Genomic DNA, 26367 nt, shown 5'->3' on the forward strand with positions numbered 1-26367 from the left:
CTTTTTCAGTTATGGATTCATATACTAGTCTATGATGCAATTTTCCCAACTGTAACTCTGCACTATAAAACTCTATCCTGTACATAAGTTTTTTAATATACTGGTAACAGTAAAAATATTTTTTGCTCTCCATACCTTTAATGTTCTACAACTTCTTTTTGCAATTTTTTAATGTAAATCTCTCGTACAGCAAGAGAATGTAGAACAAACACATACTCTCCCTGTGGTAAATGGATTAACTGACCATGATGCACAACTGATTAACTTACAAAACCTCTCAGGGTGTACACTTCAGAAATCATTAAGTAAGAGTGTGAGGGTGCTCAGCCCACTATCTATAGATCACTTCAGAGAAAGTTTAGGAAATGTAAACGGGGAAGACGTACATAAGGAGCCAAATGCTAATGATAAATGCAGCATATTTCTTGATAAATTTACATCCTTTTTTGAACATTGTTTTCCAAAGAAAATTACTAAATGTAACACCACAAACTTTTCAAAGAAACCTTGGATTACTACAGATATTAAAGTGTCTTCAGAAAGAAAAATAAAACTGTATGAGGCAGCAAGAACTAATAAAGATCCAATAGTAGTTTTACACTACAAAAATTATTGTAACATACTGAGAAAAGTTGTAAGGAAATCAAGAAATATGTATGTTAGAGAAGAAATTAACAACTCCAGCAATAAAATCAAATCAATATGGAATGATGTTAGAAGGGAGACAGGAAAAGTAACCACTGGGGTAGGTAGTATTACTGTTAAAGAGAATGAGACCGTCGTAACCAACAGTACACACGTAGCCAATGTATTTAACAATCATTTCTTAAATGTAGGAGAAAAAATTGGCAAGAATAGTTCAAAAGAAAAAGCCAGCCAGTACATGGAGGAGTCAGTTTTGAAAAAATTTAGTCAGATTAAGTTTCATCTAACAACCTCTTGTGAAATAAGGAAAATTATTAAATCTTTGAAAAATAGATGTTCTGTTGGAGTACATGACATCTTTAACAAGTTATTAAAACAATGTGGAGCAATTACAGCTGATGTTTTGAGTCACGTATGTAATGCATCAGTGACTCAGTATTTTTCCAGACAGGTTAAAATATGCCATTGTCAGGCCTCTCTACAAAAAGGGGGAAACCACAGATGTCAATAATTACTGGCCAGTATTCTTGCTTACAGCATTTTCAAAAATCTTTGAGAAAGTAATGTACTCAAGAGTAGTTAGCCATCTCAACAGGAATGGGATACTTAGTAAATCACAATTTGAATTTCAGAAATGCTGTTCCACTAAGACAGTAATATACAATTTCACTGTCCACATAATAGAGTCTTTAAATAGTAAAATGTCACCAGTAGGAATATTCTGTGACTTAGCCAAAGCATCTGATCGTGTGAACCATGACATTATGTTAGAGAAATTACAATTCTATGGTATAAATGGAACAGAATATGAGTGGTTAAAGTCATATCTACAGAACAGGAAGCAAAATGTCTCTTTATATGCTTCAAGTGATTCAAAGGAGTTTGCCACTTCATCTAACTGGGTTGAAACTACACTAGGTGTTCCACAAGGTTCGATCATGAGTCCCCTCCTGTTCTTGATATATGTGAATGACCTCCCTTCTTATGTGAAACAAGATGCTGAACTGACACTGTTTGCTGATGATACAAGCATAATTATTAATCCAGTAAAAGAAAGTCTGATAGAAAATGATACAAATAAGGTCTTTGGAAAAATTATTAATTGGTTTTCTGCGAATGGGCTTGCTCTGAACTTTGAAAAAACACAGTATATCCAATTTTCTGCAGCAGAAAGTATAATTCCTTCAATAAACATAACACATCAAAAGAAGTCAGTAGCCAGGGTAGAGCACACTAAGTTTTTGGGTGTACATATATATGAGAATCTTAATTGGAAAATTCATATTTTGGATCTCCTAAAGCGACTAGGTTCAGCAACTTTTGCAGTCAGAATAATTGCCAATTTTGAGGATGTAGAAATTAGTAAGCTAACATACTTTGCATGCTTCCACTCTCTGATGTCATACGGATTAATATTCTGGAGCAACCCAACATTTAGGCAAAAGGTATTCACTGCTCAGAAGAAAGTAGTTAGAATAATGTGTGGGGTTCATAGTCACAAATCTTGTACGCATCTGTTTAAAAGGTTAGGAATTCTTACAACTGCTTCACAGTACATTTACTCAGTAATGAAAATTTTTTCTCAACAATATGGGCCAGTTTAAAATCAACAGTGACATTCATGATTACAGTACCAGAAAAAAGAAAGACCTACACTATCCTTTATTTAACCTATCTTTGGCACAGAAACGGGTAAAATATGCTGCTTGAAAACTTTTTGATAAATTACCAAATGAAATAAAATGTCTGACAGACAGCAGTAATAGTTTCAAAAAGAAATTGAAATCATACCTCCTTGACAACTCATTCTATACCACAGATGAATTCCTGAATATGAGTAAATAAATCTGGAGATATAATATATGCATTTTGTGCCATTTAAGGGAATGAGATAGATAACAGAAATATTTAGGTATAACACTATAATGTAAACAAAAAGAAAGAGAAAAAAACTTGTTTCCTGCGTGTACTTCTAGTAAATCTGACACGTTCCACATCATAATGGTTTTTCCGTGCTATTGATCAATGGAACAGATAACTAACTATCCTTGATTTTCCCTTTTTAAATAGTTCTTTTCGCTTTTCCTCATTGCTACTGTCTAATGATTTATTCACATCTGACTGCAAACTACATTTAATTGACTGGATTCACTTCAAGTTAACCTCCGTTTAGTTTTCCATTACCTCTGATAGCACCACTCTACAACTGCAAGTTCATTTGAATCCTTTAATCAATTTCATTTATGTCTTTCTTCCTACAACCTATTAATCACTATTTGGAACAGACAGAATCAATTTTGTTGACAACTACTTTTTGTAAATGAACATTTTGATTAACAGTCTGCCCTACACTGAAAGCTGGGGACAAAGTGTTAAAAATCATGTAGCAGAAAGAGAGAAGTGTAGAAAATAATCAGAGTGAGCACATTGTGCAATAAACAGGAAAGTCTATCAGAGCATTTAATAGATTTTGACTTGGATCCTGTTTACACTGCCATAAATGCTCCAAGGAGAAGCACATTTAACAGAGTGGAGTGGCGAATGGTGCCTTTTACTCACAAAATTACTGGTGTTGTGCTTAAATATGACAGTTTCAGTTCTCATCTTGATTCCAGTAATCAAACTACTAGCTTGGAGCTAGAAAAATGGAGCTTTGAGAGTGCAGGCATTGTGCTGGCTAATATTTGGAGCCACTGATAATTTTCCTGTGGTTGCTGAGTACATTGTGTCAACAGATACCAGACTGGATATCATACAGATTAGGACTTGTAAAATGATGCTACTTGTCACACAAATCACATATGTGAATCACAATATTTTTTACAAACTGTAAAATGTAAGCTTGTCGCATGTTGCAGGGTACCACTGTCCAGCCTGTGACGAATACTACGAGAGGGATTTTCACCATCACCTGTTTTCATTAAACAGACATCAGACTGTATGAAACCAAAAGAAATGATGACTCTGAAGGTAAATTTACTCTGCTGTTACTACAGCTATCTTCAGATCTCCAAGCGTCACACATCACATTTGAAGCAAGTTCTGCATAATGGCTATTGCCCTGAGGTCGCTCCATACTTATTTAAATGATCTTGTGACATCTGTAGCACATACTTTTCATCATACAAAGCCATTAACCAACACATTCAAACATATAACAGCCAACTAAAGGCTTTGCCCATCATGAAGATTCTTCCTCAAAGAATTGTAGCTACGTGTATCACGGAAGCTATTGGTTTGATAAACAACGATAATGCTATATAGTTGGGTGAAAATGATGTGGACATATCAAACGTTCCTAACATTACCCATACTGAGAACGAAGTGCCTGCAATGCCAACCATAAATAATATAAACAAATGGGTTCAAAGTCCTTGGACGCAAGATGATTAAATTTTGGTATCGTTCATTTGATTTGGTATGTTTTTAAAATTTTCTAAAATGTTTTATTTATTCTTGATTTTATAAAAAAAATATTTTATGTAGACATATATAAATAATTTTGGAAATTCTGTTTTAAGTTAATTATTTCTAAATTTAAAACTGCAAAATATGTTACATCACACTAGGGGAGGGAGGGGGGGGGGGGGGGGGCACACAAATGTGACCGCCTATGACATGGTCGGGAGGGGGGTGTTGTTGGGTGGGGAAGGCTCCAAAAAGTACGAAATTCGTGTGGCGTAATTTATGGATGGCCTCTTGGTGAGATCATCAGTGTATTGGGCAAGGAAGTTCTTGTCACTGCACATACACCAGGTAGACAGGCTGTTTGGAAGGTATTTTTTGTTGTGGAAGGGATGACAGCCGTTGAAATGCACATAGTGTTGGTTGCTGAGTTTAATGTGGACAGAGGTGTGGATGGAGCCATCAAAGAGGTGTTGCTCAATGTCCAGAAGGTGGCACGCTGGGGTGAGGAGGACCGGGTAAAGCAAATGGGAGAGAAGGTGTTGAGGTTGTGAAGGAGTGAACATAGGATGTATTGGCCCTTAGTCCAGACCATGAAGATATCATCAATGAACTTGAACCAGACTAGCATTTTAGTGTTTTTGGAGGCTAGGATGGTCTCTTCTAGATGGATTATAAACATGTTGGCATAGGAGGGTGCCATTTGGGTGCCTATGGTTGTGCTGCAGATTTGTTTGTATACCTTCTCTTCAAAGGAGAAGTAGTTGTGACTTAGGATGAAGTTAGTAAGATGTATAAGCAATGAGGTAGTGATTTGGAGTCTGAAAGATGCTGAGGGAGATAGTCTTCAATAGTGGTAAGACCATGGGCATGAGGGATGTTCATGGCCAGAGAATTGGTGTCAACAGTTACAAGTAGGGATCCATGAGAGGAAGGGGTGGAGATGGAAATGCAGCACAGGCTAGTTTATGGGCAGTTGGCTGGAGATCTCGGTCAATGAGCCAACCAGCTTTAGTAGTTGGTATCTTGGACATGGAAGGCTAGTTTATAGGCAGTTGGCTGGAGATCTCGGTCAATGAGCCAACCAGCTTTCCTTCAGGTTGAAAGGCCACCACCAAACTGTGGCCACAAGCAAAGTAAACCACCACGTGGCACCACATGCAGCTGTACGTTATATGCTCAATTTCAATGGCTGCTTCACTACCCGAGCCATTTGGATCCTCCCTTCCACTAACAGCTTTTCTGAACTGTGCAGAGGGGAATTATCCTTAAAATATATTCTTTGCTTCAAAAACTATCCCAGCCTCAACCTATGGTAATCTACCGTCCCCACACCCTCCACCCAACAGTTTCCATCCCTTCTGCCCTATCACCTCCTCCCTATTTGCACCCCTCACCCTCATTGTGTGCCGCCTTCTGCCAATGCACCTGTCCGTCTTTCCCCTAACTGCTCTTTTCCTCCCTCATTCATCCCATGTTTTAGCATTTCATTTTCTGCACCTACTCAAGCCAAACGAACTGGTGATCCTCAACCTAAATGATCCCCCATACCACATCCGTCCCTTTTCTCTGGTGCTTCTGTACATTTTCAACATATTTGTGCATATTCTTACACAGTTTTATGCATTATTACATATTTGTGTGTATTTGTACATATTACATTTATACATTTTTTTATGCATTTATACATATTTTTAAGCATTTTTATGTATTGGTGTGAACTTTTTATGTATTGGTGTGAGTACAGTGAAAACCCACTTTTACACTTTTTAAGGGACTTCAAAAAATGGTGTAAAAAGCGGGAAACTGTAAAATGTGAGAAATAATGTTTTAAGCTGTAAAAGTTACGTATAGGATACCCCCTTGCACTTTATGTATGATATATGTACATAACAGGCATCGAAAGAGTTTTCAGGGACTTTATATTCTAATAAAGGTTTATTATCTAATAAAAACCACTGATGTAACTGGAATTGATAACTGTCTGGGAAGTGGAAACGTTTGATTTAATTTCAGACATCATAATCGATGTTTTTGGAAAGCCAGCAGCTGTCATTCATTATTTAAATATTGCACTAGTTATGTATTTTTTCATGCTTAACGATGCGTTTCGAGAGTTTTTTATCATTATCAAGTGCAAATATGTAAATAAGTATTTTGTATGATGTTTGAATATGTGTTATTCTGCGTCTCTTGCACTGTACTCGCCTTTTTGAGGTTATCAAGTACTGTGCCTCATCAGTTATGTAGAAAACCACACAGACATATGCAAACTATCACTCACATTGTTTGTTTGTGTAACATTACAAAAAATACATAAGTAAATACTGCACATGACAACAAGAATAAAGTCTTGAAACATGTTTTGCTCAGCATCAATACAATATGTAAGCGGCGCTGTGTTTACACCACAGTCTAACATGTTAGACTGTGGTTTACACTAAAACATTTGAACAACACAAAGTGGGTGACGGTGTCAACTAGCACTTCAGGTGGCCATACGCCAAAACACGCTAAATACGGTTCGACAAAGGTGTCACGATGACCACAATAATGACGAAACTGCATTTCCGCAATAGAGATAGTCTGAAAATGGTCGTGATTGGTCCCGATATCTTCATCCAAATGAACCTTGTTACTCCCATCAGCCACCATGCCAAGTAGAGCTTGGCAGCGGCGGGAGATACAGCACGAATTGTTACAACTTTTACTCATTTACCTGTTCAAATCCACTGAATAGAGTGCCCTGGTGTCAAGAAACTTAACCACTTAATATTTGTAAACACTACTGGACAGCCAACATTATGCCAGCATCATATTTTCTCCACAAACATTTTTTTGTGATGCGTAAATTGCGGGAAAATTATTAATATGTTGACGCAAAATCAGGTGCAAATTAACACTGTGGGCATAGGAAATTTGATGGAACCGATAAAAAATGTCGTAAATGGCGGGAAAATGTTAATTCCGGTAACGTAAAAGTGGGGTTATACTGTATTTCCATAATTTTTAGGCATATTTTCTGTTATCCAGCTCCCATTACAACCATCTAATACCTTCATTTGCCCATTTCTGCATCACTCCTCTGTCCACACACCGACCCTGCTCTACCTTTCTGCACCAGTTTAGAAAAGTACCCGTTCTCTTGGCTGAAACCCTGCCTAAACCATTGAATCTCCTGCCCCCTACCCCAAGAGGGTAACTATAAAAATTCCTTTCTCTGGATCCTACCCCTCCTTTCCCTATGACATTCACCTTTTCAGATTCTGCCAGCCCCTGGCCCTCACAAATCTGATACAGCAAAAACACATCTCCATGGCACAGGCATCTAAAAAACACTGCTGTTCCATCCTTAAGATACAGCTACTGAGCAGTCCCTGCTACATACATCACATCTCGGAAACTGAATCCCTTGCTCTTCAACTGCTATCCTATCCACTGTGCTCCTCCTCATCAACCCCTCATAGCATTCAGACCCTACTTAACTGATCTTTTGAACTTCCCATATCCCCAAAAGAACCCTATCAACACTCCACCAAATCCAGAGCCAAAACAGTCCCCTAACACTGTTTTAATCTTTCCACCAAAACCTTCAGCCCCACAAAAGTTTCAGTCCTTTACTCCTACACCCGAATTCCACTGTGTTTGACTTGTCAAAGACCTATTCTCCTTCTCCCAACCTATGCAATGGAAACACTTCTTTGAGATAAATCCCTCCAACCAGAGCCAACCTAATCCCAACACTGAACCCTGCCTCCCCCAGTTCATACCACCAACCAACCATGATCCTCACCCCCTCCCACCTAACCACCACCAGGTCACCTTCTAGGAATTCCTTATCTCCAACTTGGCCTCACCACCCTTCCCCAAATCCCTTCCTCAGAATACCAATCTTTCAGCAGAAGAAAGGGCAGCCAAAACAAATCCTGACTTAATCATTCTACTGCAGATAAACATTCCACCTCTGTTGTTATTAAACGCAGTGACTACCTGGCACAAGATCCCTGCCAATTATCTGACCCCAACACCTATAACCTCTGTCACAGTGACCCAGTCCCTGCTTAAATCCTTAGGCCCTTCCCAGAACCTCTCCCCTGAATCCATTTCCCAGCTCACCTCTATGACACCCCAAACACCCACCTTCTACATGCTCCTCAAAATGCACAAACTCAACAATCCTGAGCACCCCATTGTAGCTGATTATTGTGCCCCCACTGGAAGGATTTTGGCCCTCACTAACCAACAGCTCAGACCTATTGCCCATAATAAAGCCTCCCACATTGAAGATACCACCACTTACTTCACTGACTCTTCATCATCCCCATCCCTTTACCTCCTGGATCCCTACTCATCACTGTCGATGCCACTTCCCTATACACTGACATCCCTCACATCCATGGTCTCGCTGCTATTGAACACTACCTTTCCCAATATTCTTCAGACTCCAAATCGACTACCTTGTCCCTCATACTCCTTACTAACTTTCTCCTAACTCATAACTATTTCTCCTTTGAAAGGAAGGTATACAAACAAACCTGCAGCACACCCATGGGCATCTGCTTACTAGCCTCCTATGCCAACCTATTTATGGGCCATCCGGAGGAGAACTCCCTAGTCTCCAAAAATGTCAACTCCCTAGTCTGGTTCAGGTTCACTGATGATATCTTCATGATCTGGACTCAAGGCCAATACATCCTATCCTCACTGCTTCACAATCTCACCACCTGCTCTCCCATCTGCTTCATCTGATCTTCCTCAACTCAGACTGCCACCTTCCTGGACTCTGACCACCTCGTCTTTGATGGCTCCATGCACACCTCTTTCCACATTAAACTCACCAACAGTACCTGAATTTTGACTGATGCTGCCCCCTTCCACACCAAAAAGATCGCTCCCATACAGCCTTGTCATCCAGGGACAGTGTATCTACAATGACAAGAACTCTCTTGCCCAGAATGCTGAGGGTTTCACCAATGCCTTCACGGACAGAACTAATTGGATCTCCCATGCTGTTTCCCCAAACAACCCCCACTCCTTCTACCACCCCCAAGAACAAGCTACAAAGTAGTGCCCCCTTTGTCAACCAATACCACTGCAGACTGGAACAACTGAGCCACATCCTTCATCAGGGCTTTTATTACCTATCATCATGCCCTGAAATGAGGGAGTCCTACCCACCCCTCCTACAGCGACATTCTATCGCCCATCCAACCTCCACAACACCATAGCCATCCCTATGCCACTCCCAATTGCAAGCCCTTGCTACAGGAATCATATCTCTGTGGAAGACCAATGTGCGAGACTGTCCAATCTACCCACCCTGCATTACTATTTTAGTCCTGTCACAAGTGTATCCTACCCCAAAAGAGGATGAGCCACCTGTGAAAGCAGCCATATCATTTACCAGCTCTGCTGCAACCACTGCACAACTTTTTATATTGGCATGATTACCAACCACCCGTCCAAAATGAATGGCCACTGCCAAACTGTGGCCAAGAGCAAAGCAGACCACCCTGTGGCACAACATTCAGCTGAACATAAAATGCCTGATTTCAATGGCTTCACTATCCAAGACATCTGGAGCCTCCTTCCCACCACCAGATTTTCTGAACTGCACAGATCGGGGTTATTCTAAAAATACTTTCTCCACTTTCAAAATTATCCTGCATTCAACCTATGATAACCTACTGTCCCCACATCCTACATCCAACAGTTTCCACCCTGTCTGTCCAATCGCCACCTCCCTATTCTCATCCCCTCACAATATTTGTGTGCTGCCCTCGGCTAACGAACCCGCCCATCTTTCCCCTTCCTCGCTGCTTCCTTTTTCACTCCCCATTTCCCTGTCCCACAGCCTCCCGACGCTGTGCTTGCTGGCAGTCTAATCCCTGCACCCTCCGCCAAACAGCACTCTTCTCTCCCCCCCCCTCCCCCAATCCTACTGTCCCTTCCCCTTCTCTGCCCCCTCCAGACCAAACTGCTGCTTCCGTTCTACATGACCGTTGCATTCTGGTCCAAGCTGTCAAGAGATGGCAGTCAAGAGTGCGTGAGGTGTGCTTACTTGTGTCAATGAATCTGTATGTGTGTTTGCTTTTCTTCAGAAGACTTTGGGCAAAAGCTAATGTGTAAGTGTCTCTTCAGAGTGCCTGTCTGTAACTAAACATTTCATCTTTACAATGTGTGGCAATCTATCTTTTCCTTATATTGCTGATAACATGGTCATTTATCTCTGTTGGTCTATCATGGCCAGGGGACATCAACTGATTAAGTAATTGTCAATGTCAATAAAATTCACCAACAGCCATGTACTTTAAGATATTATTTTATTTTATTGTGAAGGCTACCACTGTCAGGCCCCATATGGGTATATCCAAATAAATGAACTTGTTTTATCACATTTTTGAATGAAGCAATTGTCTAACGATTGAATTCACAATATCCAGTGATTTATGGCGCTGTACAACAAGTTCGTTTATTTGGATGGATGCATATGGGGCCTGAAGATGACACAATGAAATGCTGAAACACATAGCCTTCATAATAAAATAAAATAATATCTTAAAGTACTTGCTGCTGGTGAATTTTATTGACATTGACAATGTTTATTTATGGTTGTTGTATACTTAAGGACACTATGACAATGCGATGACATTACCCAATATTATCATGGAAACTAAGAAGCTGGCGCAAGATTACTAACGACAACTACAGCATCATTACTCAAGATGTTACTGATACTCAGCTGCACCGGTCACTCCAGACTCTGGCACAGAAGCCAGCTCAGGGACAATCTGACTGCCTTCTTCGTGCATGATGATGTGAGCACTGCAGTGAGCACCAGGTATCATCAGGTGTTATTCTTGTGGCCACTGGTTGCAATATACGGAATGTGGATATGGTTTGGACTAGACTTTGCTTGGGAAAACAAACTGCAGATAGCTTGCACTGTTCCTAGTAGCATCTTGTATATGCATCTCTTGTTGTGAATAAACTCTGCTGCTTGCGCGAGGAGTTGCTTTTTTACAAATGGTGAAATGAAAACTAAACATATAGTTTTATCTTTCAAATTTCAATACAAATATATTGATAAATATACAGTAAATAGTAACTGTCCAATCTAACTTTCAAGAAATGGGTTAATCAGTCACAAATACACTGAAACAGAGTGAGCACATACATAAACTATAATACAAAAACATTCATCTCTAGAAATAGTGATCCATGTCCCATTCTTCTAGCTCCTGGATCTCTAAAAATATACCTTAACTTAGACTGACATAATCAGTTGTAAGAAGACACCCAATAAATCAATTTATTATTTTGAGGAAAGACCATAATCAGGACTATACTCACATACTAGTTAATAAAAGAAAAGGGGTGTGTAATGTGAGCAGTGAAGAGCATATAAATATAACTTATAGGGCAATAACGGTTTTGTCATACAAACTGGGTAATATTTACATTTCAATTCCTAATTCTTTTCAGAATATAAAAAGTTATACAGAACTGATTCTGTGAGAAACATGAGAAGGTTGATGAGAAACTTACTTCACTGAAAGAGAGAAATCTCCTGGAGAACTTTCACTAACACGAATGAGGAATGCTCCTTCATGCTTGTTTAGTAAAAGCTTCTCAGCATCCGCTCTTGTTATTCTTCCATAATACCAGCTGAAAGACAGAACAGTTCAGGTGTAATTACATCACAAGTTTATAAATAAACAAACATTCAAGTTTGGGATAGCTACACATGAAAGTGAAAGTGGAAGCTGTCCAACTCACGCAGTCCAGTAACGATGTTGCAAAAAAGCGTTTTGCTTGTAAAAAATGAGGTAGAAGATTTTTTTATCTTGTTTATATAGCTGAGAGTCGTCGAATCCAACTTTTTGATCTCGAAAACCCTCAGAACAATTTTTTTTGTTGGGGGGGGGGGGGGGGGGCAAGAAATTTTGCCAATTTTTTGAGGTTTTCGCCTATTGCTTGGAAACTATGCATCCTACTGAAAATGTTATTCTTATCAAAATGAAAGGGCATTAAATTTTGTGTTGAATGACCTACTTAAATGTCAAAATTGGTGCAGCTGCTGGTCCCAATTAGCTGTCAAAGTTCATTCATTTTTACCAGCATAGCTAGAAAGTCGGCTCCAATGCCTGTAACTCAAAAATGGCTACTCCAAATGAAAAGTGTCAAGCTGTCAAAGCTGCAGAGCATGAAATTTCATGTTACAAAAGCATCTAGTTTTTCAGTTTTTGGCACTACTGCGTGTTCATACACTTGAAAGTCATAGTAATTCCATTTAGCAGATGGATGTGGTTAAAGTGAAACAGAAAGGACTGAAAATGCTACTACAATCCAGTAAGACAGGAAAAATCGAATCACATCAAAAGTTATTAATTGTTCTGACTGAAGCTGAAGTGCACACTGCTTGTTGGAAGAAGTACAGTATGGCCCTGCACCGTCAACATCGAATCTTCAATCATACAAGAAGGTATTTGATTTTAATAAACACTGCTTTTACTGTGGCAAAGACCAGTGCTAATTGGGAGAAACTTAGCAGACTTCCCTACACAAAGCAAAATATTGTTTGTAAAGTGATGAAACTTGAATTAACAGATACTGTTATTGAGGCTGCTGAGAGACGATGTGATAACTGGGCTCACAAAATGTGTAATGTATCTGCAATGAGGACCTTTGAGCTAAAAATGCTCAGTATCAAAGGTTTTGTCAGGGGGATTTTTACTGGCCAACGATGGATGGAGGAAAATGAGGAAGCCCTGGACCCACACAGATAGATGAAGAAATGGAAATAATTTCTTCCTACATCGAACAATCACAAGGGCGCCAGTTTACTTTGCAGGTGATAAAGAACCATATCACGAATAGCTGGGAAGTAGATGTAAGGACCATAAAAACTCAACTCTTCCGGAATTATGGTGAAGAAATAATGATTGTTGACAGAGATAAAAGGAGCACCGTAGTGTGATTCAGTCTATAGTTTCAATCACAGTATGCTATCAGATCTATATGAAGAGTGTTTGAGAATTGCACATGCTGCTGCAAATATGCTTCTTGAGGACATGTGTACACAGGTCTATGATCAGTGCAATATCCCCCCCCCACCCCCCCCAAACCCCACCTGATGATTTCTTGTCAGATGTCCAATCAGTGATCCCTGAATCATTGCTCGATTTCTATGGCCTGTTCATTTTGAAAAACAAACTATGAACTCTTAGATAAGTGGAAAAAAGTGAGTTGCTTTGTCATATTCATTTCTGCAGTAAGGCCACGGCCATTTCTATATTCACTGTTGATTGAGTAAGGCTTCCCTATTAGAGACGTCCTCATTTGCACAACCTGAGCAACCTAACATACCAGTGAAGGATACATCCAGCTCATCTCTGATATCTATGAATTTAACTCCTGCATGATTGCAGGGTTGAATACTTCCCATTCCAAGGGAGGAATCATGCAGTCTCCCTCAAAAATGTTAAAATGTGTGTGAAATCTTATGGGACTTAACTGCTAAGGTGATCAGTTCCTAAGCTTACACACTACTTAACCTAAATTATCCTAAGTACAAACACACACACACACACCCACCCATGCCCGAGGGAGGACTCGAACCTCCGCCGGGATCAGCCGCACAGTACATGACTGCAGCACCTTAGACCACTCGGCTAATCCCGCGCGGCGCAATCTCCCTCCCTCACAGCTATGGAGTCTGAGAAGAATACTGATCAAGACAGAAGATGTTCAACTTCTGAATTTTTGTCTACCCAAGTGAATCTTTGCAAAGGGGAACAAGATCTTCTGAATGATATCATAGATTTAAAACACCAGTCTCTTCAACAGATATAATTTTTAATGAAGATATGAATACTACAGCTGCACAGGAAAAGTTTCTCACAAATGGAGCAACATGAAGCATTTGATTTTTATACTCATGAGGAAATTTGAGGATGGGGGGGGGGGGGGGGGGTATTCAAGTGCTACAGGCAGAAGAAGATGTGGCTTCATTAATTGCGGAAACAGCTATTTACCAAGCTGCTGAATCTGACGGCAATCTTAAGTGAGGACATTGGTGTGTTTATTCTACTAATTGGTCAAGGAAACAACAACAACAACTTGTACTAACATAAACCGGGGAGAGGGTAATCAGCAGGAGTGTGATACTCCTGTAATTCTGTCAAATTCGACCCTGCATTTGCACTTTTCAGCCATGCCTTCACAGGATGTGATACACCATCCTCTTTTCCTGGCCAAGGAAAATGGAAAATAGTAAACATTATGGAGCAACAGCCACACCTCAAAGTGCAAGCTGCTGGATTTATTATACCTCCAATCTGTCAAGACTTAATAGCACAAGCAGAAGAACAGCCGATGTTAGCACTGTCTGGGAGTTCCAGCTGCATGACTTTGGACAAGCCCAGGTACAACATTTTTTAAAGTCTGCCCTGAGAAAATCTTTCAGACATGAAGGCTACTGCCAACATTGGACTCAGCGAGGTGGCACTGACTGTGATCCAACCATCAGGTACAATCTTGGCTGTGGAAGAGAACTGATCCATGCCACCGGGGCTGGGGGGAAAAAACACATGTTACTGGAGACATTTCCTGGACATGCAAAACAGGATTCACAGCAGTATGTGGATGTCACAGATCTGGAGTGAACTGCTCCTCGATGTTTGAACACTGTTGTGGCTTATCTTGAGGGAACACCCCAGAAATTGGGCTTGTCAAGGATGAGGAAAGGAGAGAACATTTGTTCCAGGACAAGGAAGTTGATGAAGGTGCCGCAACGGATCCCAAAGATTGGATGTTGGATTGACATCTGCTGCAGCCTCCCAAATGACCTTGATGGAACTGAAATTTAATAAAATGTTAATCTCTGATATTTAAATTGTTTTTTATTTTTATTTTTTAATGTTGTCATGCCCTCTTATTTGTTCATTTGTACAATTTTTATATTACCCAAACCTCAATATGTATTGGCCATTACTATCTACTTGGCTTTCATTTTAGCAACCCACTCTTAGCAATTAAGACTTGGATAAAAATGAACAAAACTACACCTGAACAAAGAAAATTAGAACGATATGCATAGAGAACACACATGTGCTCATAGGGAGCAGTCTTCCCACTGGAAATTTAATTTCATTGAATAACTTTGACTTAAAAGAGAACAACAAAATTGAATTATGTTGGTCTTCAAGTGTACGAATGCTTAACAGTACCTAAAATGAAATTTCATGCTGTACAACTTTAATAACCTGACATACTTCATTTGGAGTAGCCGTTTTTGAGTTACAAGCATTGGAGCCTACTTTTTAGCCAAGTTGGTAAAAACGAATGAACTCTGACAACTGATTATGGCAAAACAGCTGCACTGATTTAGATATTTAAGTAGGTCATTCGACACAATATTTAATGCACTTTCATTCAGGTAAGAATAAAATTTTCAGTATGATACATAATTTTCGAGTAATAGTAGAAAACCTAAGAAAGCACCACTTCTTTTTTTTTTTTTTTTTTTTTTTTTTTTTTTTTTTTTTTTTTTTTTTAACCACAAAAAGTTGTCCCCAAGGATTCTGGAGAAAACCTGAGTTCAACATACTCTAAACTATAAGCACAATAAAAAAAAAAAATCTTCTAACTCATTTTTGTAAGCAAAAAGTACACTGTTCCTAGAATAACGTTAAAGAGTGACATTCAACAAACTCTTCTTCAGGTAAAACGGCCTAAGTCCAAAAATAGGTAAAACTGAGGTAACACTGGTCTCTTACAGGGAATAGTGATAACTTAATGTCAGCAAAAGCATATATGGCCATCATCAAGATCTTAATTATTTGGATAGTCAAATGTGAGCAAATATCTTTGCAGTCTAGTCCAAGTGTACACGGACACGTCACGCTGCCACTCGGTCTCTGCCCTACACATTTCATTATTGTTTGAGTTAGGTTGCCAATCATTATGCTGCTGTGTCGTGTTGCGACTTTGCTTGAAAATGTCAAAGTGTGGGAGGGCTGTGTCATTGCTTAGAGATAAAATAAACATTGATTCATTACAAAAAGGATAAACTGGTCATGATTTAGCTGGTAAATATGTTGTAGGCTCTTCTATGACAAGCGATATTAAGAAGAAAACCAATCCAATTTTGAAGTACATCTGCAAACTTGATAAAGAAGACGGAAGTAAACATGATGGAGGGGAAAAAATGGACTTTTGTAACGATCTTTGTATTGTTGATTTTTACAAAAGCAGTCAACTGGGCAACAGTATCTGGTTCCTTGCTATGTGAAAAGGCAATGCAGATTTTTTTTCTTTTTAAGAAAAATCAGGTAGCAGTGAATCATTTGTGGGACGTAATGGATTGTCATACAGATTTAAATCTCATCATGGAATTCATGAATTGGAAGTATAAGGTGGAAAAAAATCAGCTGAAATAGATGCAAAAAATTCTTTTAAAGATGGTTTTAAAACAGAGATGGATAAAAATGACCATAACTTGCACTTTGTTTGCAATGCTGATGAAACCAGATTAAATGGGAAATCATTACTGTCAAAATCTTTAGCTTCCAGCTCCAATATATAGTAACAATATTAATCATAGCGTGTAGGCTTTCACGGCCGGCGTCTTCAGTAATTAAAACTTCCGGGCTAAGAGGCCGTGGTCCAATAGTAGAAATACTTCTCCCTGACGTTTCGTTGCCCACAGCTGGTAACCAAACGTCAGGGAGAAGTATTTCTACTATTGGACCACGGCCTCTTAGCCTGGAAGTTTTAATTACTGAGTAACAATATTAGTTTGTGCAAATGCTACCAGATGCTTCAAAAAATATCAGAGTTCCTTTAGTTTATAAAAATAATTTTAAAAAAGCATATGGATGAACACTGGAATATTCACTGACTGACATGAGAACATATTTTTTCCTGAAGTCAAAAAAAATTAAAAATGCAACTGGTAAACATGGAAAAGCTCTACTTTTCCTGGATAATGCACCAACCAAACCATCCTTTGGTTCAGCTTTGAGAGAGAGAGAGAGAGAGAGAGAGAGAGAGAGAGAGAGAGAGAGAGAATGGAATGTTTACAGTAAAACTTTTGGCTCCTAATGTGACATCCTTTTACAGGAGTGTTGTTACACATTTATAGATTTGTAGGATTTGAATGAAAGGAAGACTCTGAACACAATTATAAATAGAATACTAAAACAGGAATATGGAAATTCAATAACCGATATGGATGACTCTGTTTTGGAGAATGTAAGTGAGCTAATGACAAACACAAATATTCCAGGAATGTGATGCTGCTAATAGGAAATACAGTCTCACTTGTGACAGTAATTATCAAGGTTTTCAGATCGTGTCAGATAACAAACTTGTTGAAGCCCTAATGCAGGCAAATGAACAGCAGGATTTGCAAGAATATGAAACAGAAGAATACATACAAATAGATGCAGATAATAAAGCAGGATCATCTCAAGCGGAAGCATTTGAAACCCTGGAAAAAGCTTTCAAATGGTTCAAGAAACAGACAAAGTGTAATACCACGAGTTTACTACAATTAAAATAAAACACTGTTTGTGTCAAATGACTATTTGCGAGACCTTTGTCAGGTATTTCACAATTAACGTTTCAGCGTGTTAGTTAATTTTAAGAACATATACATAGAGACATAAAAATGTCTCTCTTAACTCTTAATAAACACTGATTTCTGTTGATTTTAATAAGTTTAAATAGTCTTTATTGTTTAGAATAAACACCTAGCATTATGTATTAACCTTGGAAAGATAACCATATGAAAATGTAGTTAAAAGAAAACCATTCACATGTGACATACATTAACTTTCTAGAATTAATAATACAAAAATCACTTTTCTTCAGACATTCAGTTATCCAGATTTTCAATTATCTGATTGACTTATGGCAATAATTAGTCCAGTTAATTGACTCTTTTTCAGTATGAGCAAGGGTGCATGTCTGATAAATCTACAGAAGGTGATACTGAAACAGAAGGTCCAAAGGCTAAGAAGCACAGAAACAATGCAATATGTGGTCAGAGGATAATTTTATTACTAATGTCGATATAAATGTACAGAATGTTTTACAGAAAATAAAAGGGACAGAATTTTTTAAATTTTGGGATATGTTTGATTATTCAAATATACTGTCTATGTTGTTCACTCATCAAAACTGTATGAAAGCAGACAGAAAGAGAATTGAAGATAGTAATAAGCAGAGAAGGAGATTCTTAATCCACTGGCATCACCAGCAGGCCAAAGGTCAAATGCTTCCCATTTCTAAAGTATATTTGATTAGGACTCTGGATATTAGTTACATGTTTATAGCCACTGTTGTTACTAAATGCAAATCAAACAAGTTAGGCAACACAAGCTTACGCTACCATCATTCAAGACATTATGCAAGAGAAACTTTAACGAAAGGTACCCCACACCTTACGAAACACTAACAAAGAAATGTATGAAGATTACACCTGCATGTGTATTGAATAATAACCGCCTGAAAGTTTAAATGTGTACCAGAAGTTACTGTTTCAGCAGATGAAAAGTTGTATAAAGAAACCAATGAAGAATACTTGTCATACTCGTGGTAAACTTCGTTATGTGGATTTCTCTTTCTTCAAAACAACAGATATTTTGGAGCTTCAGAATGAAATGACTGTTCACCGCAAGTTACATGACGTGGCATACAAGATAAAAGAAAGTATTTTAACTGTTAATAGTACAGTAGTGGCCACTTGTCACATGCAGCAGTGTCTGCCTACCCTCTGCTTGAAAGTGTTGTGTCCTACAACCAACTTCTGAGGACTTCCAATCTGACAGTACACGATGTCAAGAAAATACAAGAACCATGTCCCATGTGAAGTGAAAATAAGGCTGGCTAAGAAACTGACCTGATGACATCATGGTTTACTTTCAGACACTACGCAGTGCACTATGCTGTCTGACATGTGGTGATGAGAGCATGAAAACGGCATGCAACTACAGTACTATAATCAGTTATTAAACATCACCCATCACTAGACGTTATTGGCCACAAATTTTTAGTGGAAGGCTACATGCATATGGAGTGCAACATTGATCATTCTTTAATTCAAAACTCAAAGGAAAGTTTGAAACTCCCTATTTCCCAACTTCAGGACCGCCTCCAACTAGTGAGGCAAGATATTTTAAATGCTCATTATAAATGTAGATATATGATGACCATGGGGAAAATTTTATTATGAAGAATGTGAACTGGATAAGAGTTATAAAAGAAAATATGGGGAACACTGAAAGTGTCACAGGCCTTTAAGAGGATGGGTATTCTGTGAAGAGGATTTGGTTGTTATGCACAACCCTGGCTCTATCAACAGAGAGAAGAAATAAGATCCTATTGAATTGCTGCTTCTAGTGCTTGATGAATTCAATTCATACTACCATAACATGTTGTCAACAGATGATACTAGTAATGCTTTCCCAGACAACCCATCATACAATTCTGGAGAAGTTTGTTAGGGTGAGTGTGTGCCAGAATCAAAGTTCAAATAACCTATTGAGAACAATGTTATGAACTTACCCTAAATGAAAACTTAAAGCAGATCTAAAAGCACATTTAACTTGTGGTTTTCTAGTTGCCCCTTATAATGTTATTAGAGTTCTCTTAGTGTTATACACCATAAAAATGATTTCTTTTTTCTTCCGTACAACACAACAGAACATCTGTGTAAGTGATGTACGCTTCTTTAAAGATCAGCAGTAGTGAAAACATTGTCTACTCCTTCCTGTGAAACTCTTCAAAGTGTAGAATTACACCTTCCCGTTCTCTTAAAAATGGATATAAGTTATAATACAATTGATCCAAAAGCTTTAAGTCATAAGTGTAGCACTTCTACTAATACACATTCTAGGAGATTGAAGAGATACTAATCAGACGGATTTATAAAACTACACCATAGACAGGAAAAATGTCAAACCTGCCACAAAAATGTAGTTTGGTGTCATTTGAAGTTTGTTTTTTGTTTCCTGTAGAACTGTGAAAATATGACTTATATCCTTCTATTGAAAGCAGAGTCTACTACGAAATAAGCAACAAATACCCAAATAACTTTATTCACAAACTGATGTCTAAACCTATATCCACTAAATGTCTACACATTCATCAAGTACTGCCAAAATACAGCCCTATCTTTGAACAGATGCGTCTCATTCAATGTAAAGAGTTACTGCTCCTCTGGTTCTAAATATAATATGGGAGACTTCTAAACAACACTGTTGAACTGGCTTCACTGATCATATTTATAGTGAGTATATCAAATAGCGACAAAAGCACATACTGTGTCACTTTCATTTAAAAAGTATGGAGGAAGGACAAATGCACAGTTCATTACAATACTTTATTATTGTGTGGCAGTAAAATATGCTGAACAAACAAATAGCTATTACTTGTAACCCAGGTGTGATAACTCAATCATGCTAACCACACTTATGTCCCAAGAATATAGACACTGACAGTAATTTGCTGCAATTTGCCAAATCTCAGAATAACTGAGAAGGGGGTGGCCAGATCTCCATTTAAGCCTTAGTCCTCCAGACCAAGTCTGTTACTGAGTCAATGTGCCAGCTTGATGCATCAACATACATTCTCTCGTTTTGAAATCAGATACATAATAGCACAAGCCACTGAATTCATGTAAATACTTTTCTGTGAAACAGTTCATTTCCCACTTCACTACAAGCACTGCAATTAAACGTCCAAACACACAAAAAAGTCATCCTCCAAACAGCAAACTCATTTCATGTGGTAAACTTATGAATGTTGTAGCTGCTCAACGAATTATCAGGTAACGTAAAAGACATTTTTAAGACAACTGTGTAGGCATATAACATAGCAGACAAGAAAAGTACTAGCTCTCTTAACATTTCCAGATTTGACAGACACTGAAATATAGTTAAACAAGATTGATAAATTGCAGTTACACTGCACCATGAAACTTAATATCAATTTAGAAAGCCTGCAATTAAATGAAATAGTGCTAATAAATCCAAGGAACTGTGTACTTCACACCATCACATCAGTATTCATTACATGCCAAATCTGTATACAATTATATATGAAGATATTTAGGGAAAAAGAGTTAGTGAAATGTACAGAATGAAGTCCTTCACAACACAGCACAAATATATATGAGCTTGCACCACAACAAAAGCAAGGAGAAAAAGAGGCAGTTCAGTAAGTATTATGAGGAGTAAAACCCAAATGGCAGCCATGTCATCTTAACTGATCCGACTTACTCATGAGTTTTCATTTCTATGTAATTACTTGGTATTAATCCTTCCCTGCCATCTAGTTCAGCTCGGTACCAGTTCATGTCATCTTCCATATTTAGGATCTGTGAAAATGAAGCAATAAAACAAAATATTTAATAAACACCTGTGAGAACTTCAATACAACTTAATATATGGTATGACTAAAATCGGGCTAATAAAACTACTATGCTACCTTTTTTTCAGTTTCAGTATTTTGTTGACAGGGAACGAGCAACTTTATTAAATTTCTCAAAGCATTTATTAACAATTCTGTGAAAACTTGCAGGGTTTATATTAGGTGACTAGTTTAAACACTTATAGATTCATTTTCAAGCATGGTCTACTGAGGCTGCACTGACAGTGCCTGATTTTACTAATGAACATCAAAGTGGCAACACATGCTTTATAAATGTTTGCAGAATGAATGCCACAATCCATACATGAATCTTGCTGAGTCAAAATCAAACTGATGTTTGTTTGATTTTGAGTTGGTAAGAGAGACATGTGGATTGTGGCATTCATTCTGAAAACATTTACAAAATATGTGTTGCCGCTTTGATGTTTATTATTAAGATCAAGTTGTCATTGCTGCCTCAGTAGGCTAGGCTTGAAAATCAAACTGTGAGGTTTGAAACTTGTCACCTAATATAAATACTGAAAGTGTTGACAGAATCGTTAATAACCATTTTAAGAAAACTACTACCTAGAGCATGATACTATGTGTAAACTTTCATGTTGACATTCAGGTCCCTGATAACATTCGTAACATGTAAATGTAAGAGACAATGAAAGAAATCAAATATGTAATAAATCTAGTGACAAAGGATCTAGTTTAAATCGTTAAAACAAGTTTTTGTTGACGTCCTCCTTGATGGGTCAGTCTCTCTGTACCTGTTTTAACACTGTCCATAACTTGTGAAGTAAGTACCCGACAGAGGGGTTGGAATTACATAAAAGGGGCTAACAGTATTTGCAGGAAACAGTAAATTCCTCATTTTACGGAATTGCCTTAACTTTCAATGCAGCGTCGGTCTAACACCTTTGAATTGTCGACGTACCTTCAATAAAAACAAATTCTAACATACACATCCTAAAATACTATTCAGTCTTTTAAAAAAATAATTATATACGAACCTTCAAGACTTGTCCTTTTCGAAAGCTCAGTTCGTCGTCTGCAGTGGCATTGAAATCATGTTTTGCTAATGCTTCCATTGCAAAAGAATTTTCAAATCACGTCAGCCTAATTATACTAAAATACCACCTGTGCGTTCACTGTACAACTGTACCTAAGACTTCATGGAACTAAACCTTCCAACGCTTGAAAGCGTGCTTTAGGCATTAACTACAAACCTGGCACAATGATACTATTTGACACTGCAGAAACTGAAAGTAATGACATTTACAGTTTCTGAATTCCCATAACACTGGGTACCGAAGATATTTTCATACAGCTAATTGAAAAACAATACTTCAGCCATCACTTATTCCCCCACTGGCATCCATTACCATTCCTGAACTATCGAAAGGGAATACCTTGCGCCCGTCAACAGACTTCTGTTGATGGACGTGGTATTATCGCAATCGAAAGTTTGTTATGTAAATAAGGCCAGTATTATAACTGTTTAGCGATTAAAACTAATATGTATTTTGATAACTGTCAGAAATAAAGTTCAAAGATGTTTCAATTGTCACACTGATACTTTGGTCGGGGCTGTGTTGCCTTTCATTTCTGTAGTACGGCTGGAAGGGCTTTGGAATAGAACAAACGAGTGTCGAAGTACTGTACTTCTGCTCCGTAGCTTTGAGGTACAAATTAGTACGTCTTCGACAGGAAATGGTAAGCGAGAGTTACAGACACGTTGTCGTTATTCCGTTTAAATACTTTTCTCAAATACATCTAAATATGTGGTTTATAATTTTTATTACAAGTGATGGGTCACACCGGGCGTTGATCAGCTGATCGTGAACACAAAAACAAACTTGGCGTCTAGTAGTAAACACGTATGTTCTACGGTGTGACGCTTTCTGAATAACTCAGCTGAATACATGATCGCCGCAGAATGGTGCCTCCCCCCGTCCCCCCGAAAACGTCGTATGCAGATACCTTTTGGTGCACATACATCGTGTCAGTTGTTGCTGCCAGTATAGCAGAAGTTGGTAAGTTTTCTTTCAGTAACTTACAATTTTATCGTTTTTAATACTAAAATAAGAAATTGATGTGAATCTACTGGACTATGCTACAGTTCCGTAAGAAGGTCTTGAAGATGGAAACTGCATTCAGTGATAAAGATTACAATACGTTATATGTAATAGGAATTTAAACAAGAAAATCATTAATACAGTTAATCTTAAGTTTTAGAGTAAAGACACCACGAAGCTAATAGCAGATAAATTAATGGAAGACATCCAAAACAAATGTTTGTCTGTTTGAGGAAAAGAAAAAATGCTATTGAGTAGGAAGGTAAACAGTATATATGTTTTTTAAACAAATTAATTTTATGTGGGGTGCTTAAGTTTTACATCAGGAGCATTTTTTCACTAACATCGGTTCAATACCTATACAATAAGTGTATTCTCTTTTCACCACTTTTTATTCGGCATATGTAGCAAGCATGTCCGTTTTGCTAATAAACACACAGATCGTACTTATATGCTGGGCACACAGTACATAAATGATCCTTTCACAGATGTCCACCAGTTCTACCCTCATAGGGGATATTTATGTATTCTGTGTACATATTTTGAGCTATAGCGTTCCATTTTATTGCCATGAAAATTCATGTATCATTGTGATATGAACTTTGGATAAACAAAAATAAATAAAATGTAGTCTTCCCAGGTTTTGTTCAGCTTGATGATGCTATGAAGGTCAGTAGTTGAAGTAATTCAGAAAGACATTGAATAAATCGTTTTATATTTACCGTTATGACTTTTTTGTTTCATTTACCCACACAATCTGTTTAGAGACAATCATCTGTGGTTGTAACATTTTTTTTAAAAAAAAAAAAAAAAAAAAAAAAAAAAAAAATGGTAGTGCTTCACTGAACTGTATAATTTTGCCTGATTTTTTAGCCATCAGACGTAATGAGGCACATATCAAAGGATATCGATATTTAATGTCTTGAAACTGGGCATATTCATAGTTAAAAGTCTTAACAGTAGCTGATTTACTCAATATATTGCTAAAATAATGTTTTTCTGTACAATGCTCCTAATGCCTTTTTGTGACACGACTATAATAAATGATTATTATTCTCCATAATTACCACTGTTTAATTGAAAACTGTAAAAAGATAGCCACCACTTTATCATTAGATTGATTATTAAATAATAATCTGTTGTTTTTCATGTGTGCCCTAACTTCCTTTTGCTTACATGTGAGAATATTCTTAAAGGATACAGGATAATTGGTTCGTTGATTGGTTGGTTCTTGGGAGAGGACCGAGCAGTGAGGCCATCGATCCCATCGGATTAGGGAAGGATGGTGAGGGAAGTCGGCTGTGCCCTTTTGAAGGAACCATCCTGGCATTTGCCTGAAGTGATGTAGGGAAATCTCGGAAAACCTAAATCGAGATGACTGGTCACAGGTTTGAACCGTCATTCTCCTGAATGCGAGTCCAGTGTGCTAATCACTGCACCACCTCACTCAGTGGATACAGGATGATTTTATTGGCAATGTGAAAAGAGGGTTACACATTAGTATATCATTGATATCAATGCTATTAAGTACGGAGCGTGCATTTTCTTGGACATGTTTGAAAAATAAATTCGGTTAATCCTAATTATTTTGATAGAAATCGTGCATTTATAAAATGAGAGATTGTATTGCACCTAATTATAGCAACCTAGCCACCCACACACCTGATCTTCTGTGGCAGGCAGCCGATGGGCCGAAGAGAGACCCCCATCCCTCCTGGATATACACCCTACTGTAGGCCACAACATTTTTCAGTGCTGTTGAGCAGAAGGGACGCGACATCAGACCAAAGGGGGCAATTGAATGCCTCTACAGGATGTGAGATGCTTATGTGAAATGTGTGGTACCCAGTTTGCTAAGGAAAAGAATGCTTGCTATAACAAGCCTTTTTACTGTCTCCATGTCTCTCTTGTTGAGAAGAAGTATGGGAATGGTCACACTGAAGCGGAAGGAGATTTTAGCAGAGGAGGGGGAGTTGATGGTGATAAATGTACGGGACATAGGATATCTATTCGTAACTGGCAACATGGAGCTTGCCCAGTGAGGAAATTGTATCCACAGTAAGGTCTGCATGTGGTCCTCCCTTCTTATCATGGGGAATCTGGGAATTGTGGAGAGTACAAAAATGTTTAACAATGATAGTGAACAATAATATGATTGTCAAGAAGAAGAATAAGTGTCAGCAGTTTGTGCCACACCAAGGGATATAGCTCAGGAGAATTCAGAGAGATCACCTTGGAGACATTTGTGGTCGAGGCGGCAACAGCAACACTTCCTAGTGGGCATCTGAGATGGACATAGAGTGCCAGTAGCAGCCAAAGACACACACTGCTGACCGGATATGCGCCACCAGAGATAAGGCCAGCCATCTGCAGTATGCACACCCATTCCCTTCATTCTGCTATGACGCTCCACTAACAGTCCACAGTGCACAATCAGCTTCACCGACAACAGAACAATCACTGCCCAAACAAAATGCATTACAGGTGTCTCTCTCATATACATTTGCCTGCCAGTTCTATTTGTCTCGTAGCAACCACAATTTAAACATCCTAGCAAATGACTGGATGAGAATTTTGCAATTGATAACAGGCAAATTATTATAGCCTATTCTTATGAATAAATGTAATTTGCAAACTTATTTGAGTAACCATGGTCCAGTGGCATTTTTGTTCTAAAAATAAATACTTATGACCAATTTCTTTACATTCTTGCAGGTGGTGTTCGTAATCCTTTTATATAATATGCAATTGCCGCACTCTGGCGCAATTTAATGTAGTAATATATTGGCAGAATTTGTTCACTCAAGATTATCTG

At 38.2% G+C, this 26367-nt stretch overlaps 2 protein-coding genes across 2 annotated transcripts in view; one reads left to right on the top strand and one right to left on the bottom strand.

Moving 5' to 3' along the window:
• Window positions 1-23043, bottom strand: part of LOC124593748 (growth factor receptor-bound protein 2) — a 45700-nt gene extending 22657 nt beyond the window's left edge. Inside the window, exons 1-3 of the mRNA XM_047132084.1 lie at window positions 22488-23043; window positions 21339-21436; window positions 11599-11718 (exon numbers count right to left, since the gene is read on the bottom strand). Of these exons, the coding sequence (XP_046988040.1) occupies window positions 11599-11718; window positions 21339-21436; window positions 22488-22565 (296 nt within the window). The 5' untranslated portion in view covers window positions 22566-23043. The remainder of the gene's footprint in view (window positions 1-11598; window positions 11719-21338; window positions 21437-22487) is intronic.
• Window positions 23034-26367, top strand: part of LOC124593747 (mitochondrial uncoupling protein 4) — a 431970-nt gene continuing 428636 nt past the window's right edge. The window contains exons 1-2 of the mRNA XM_047132083.1: window positions 23034-23190; window positions 23283-23510. Of these exons, the coding sequence (XP_046988039.1) occupies window positions 23414-23510 (97 nt within the window). The 5' untranslated portion in view covers window positions 23034-23190; window positions 23283-23413. The remainder of the gene's footprint in view (window positions 23191-23282; window positions 23511-26367) is intronic.

The sequence above is a fragment of the Schistocerca americana genome, chromosome 2 (assembly GCF_021461395.2).
Source record: "Schistocerca americana isolate TAMUIC-IGC-003095 chromosome 2, iqSchAmer2.1, whole genome shotgun sequence".
Classification (NCBI taxonomy): domain Eukaryota; kingdom Metazoa; phylum Arthropoda; class Insecta; order Orthoptera; family Acrididae; genus Schistocerca; species Schistocerca americana.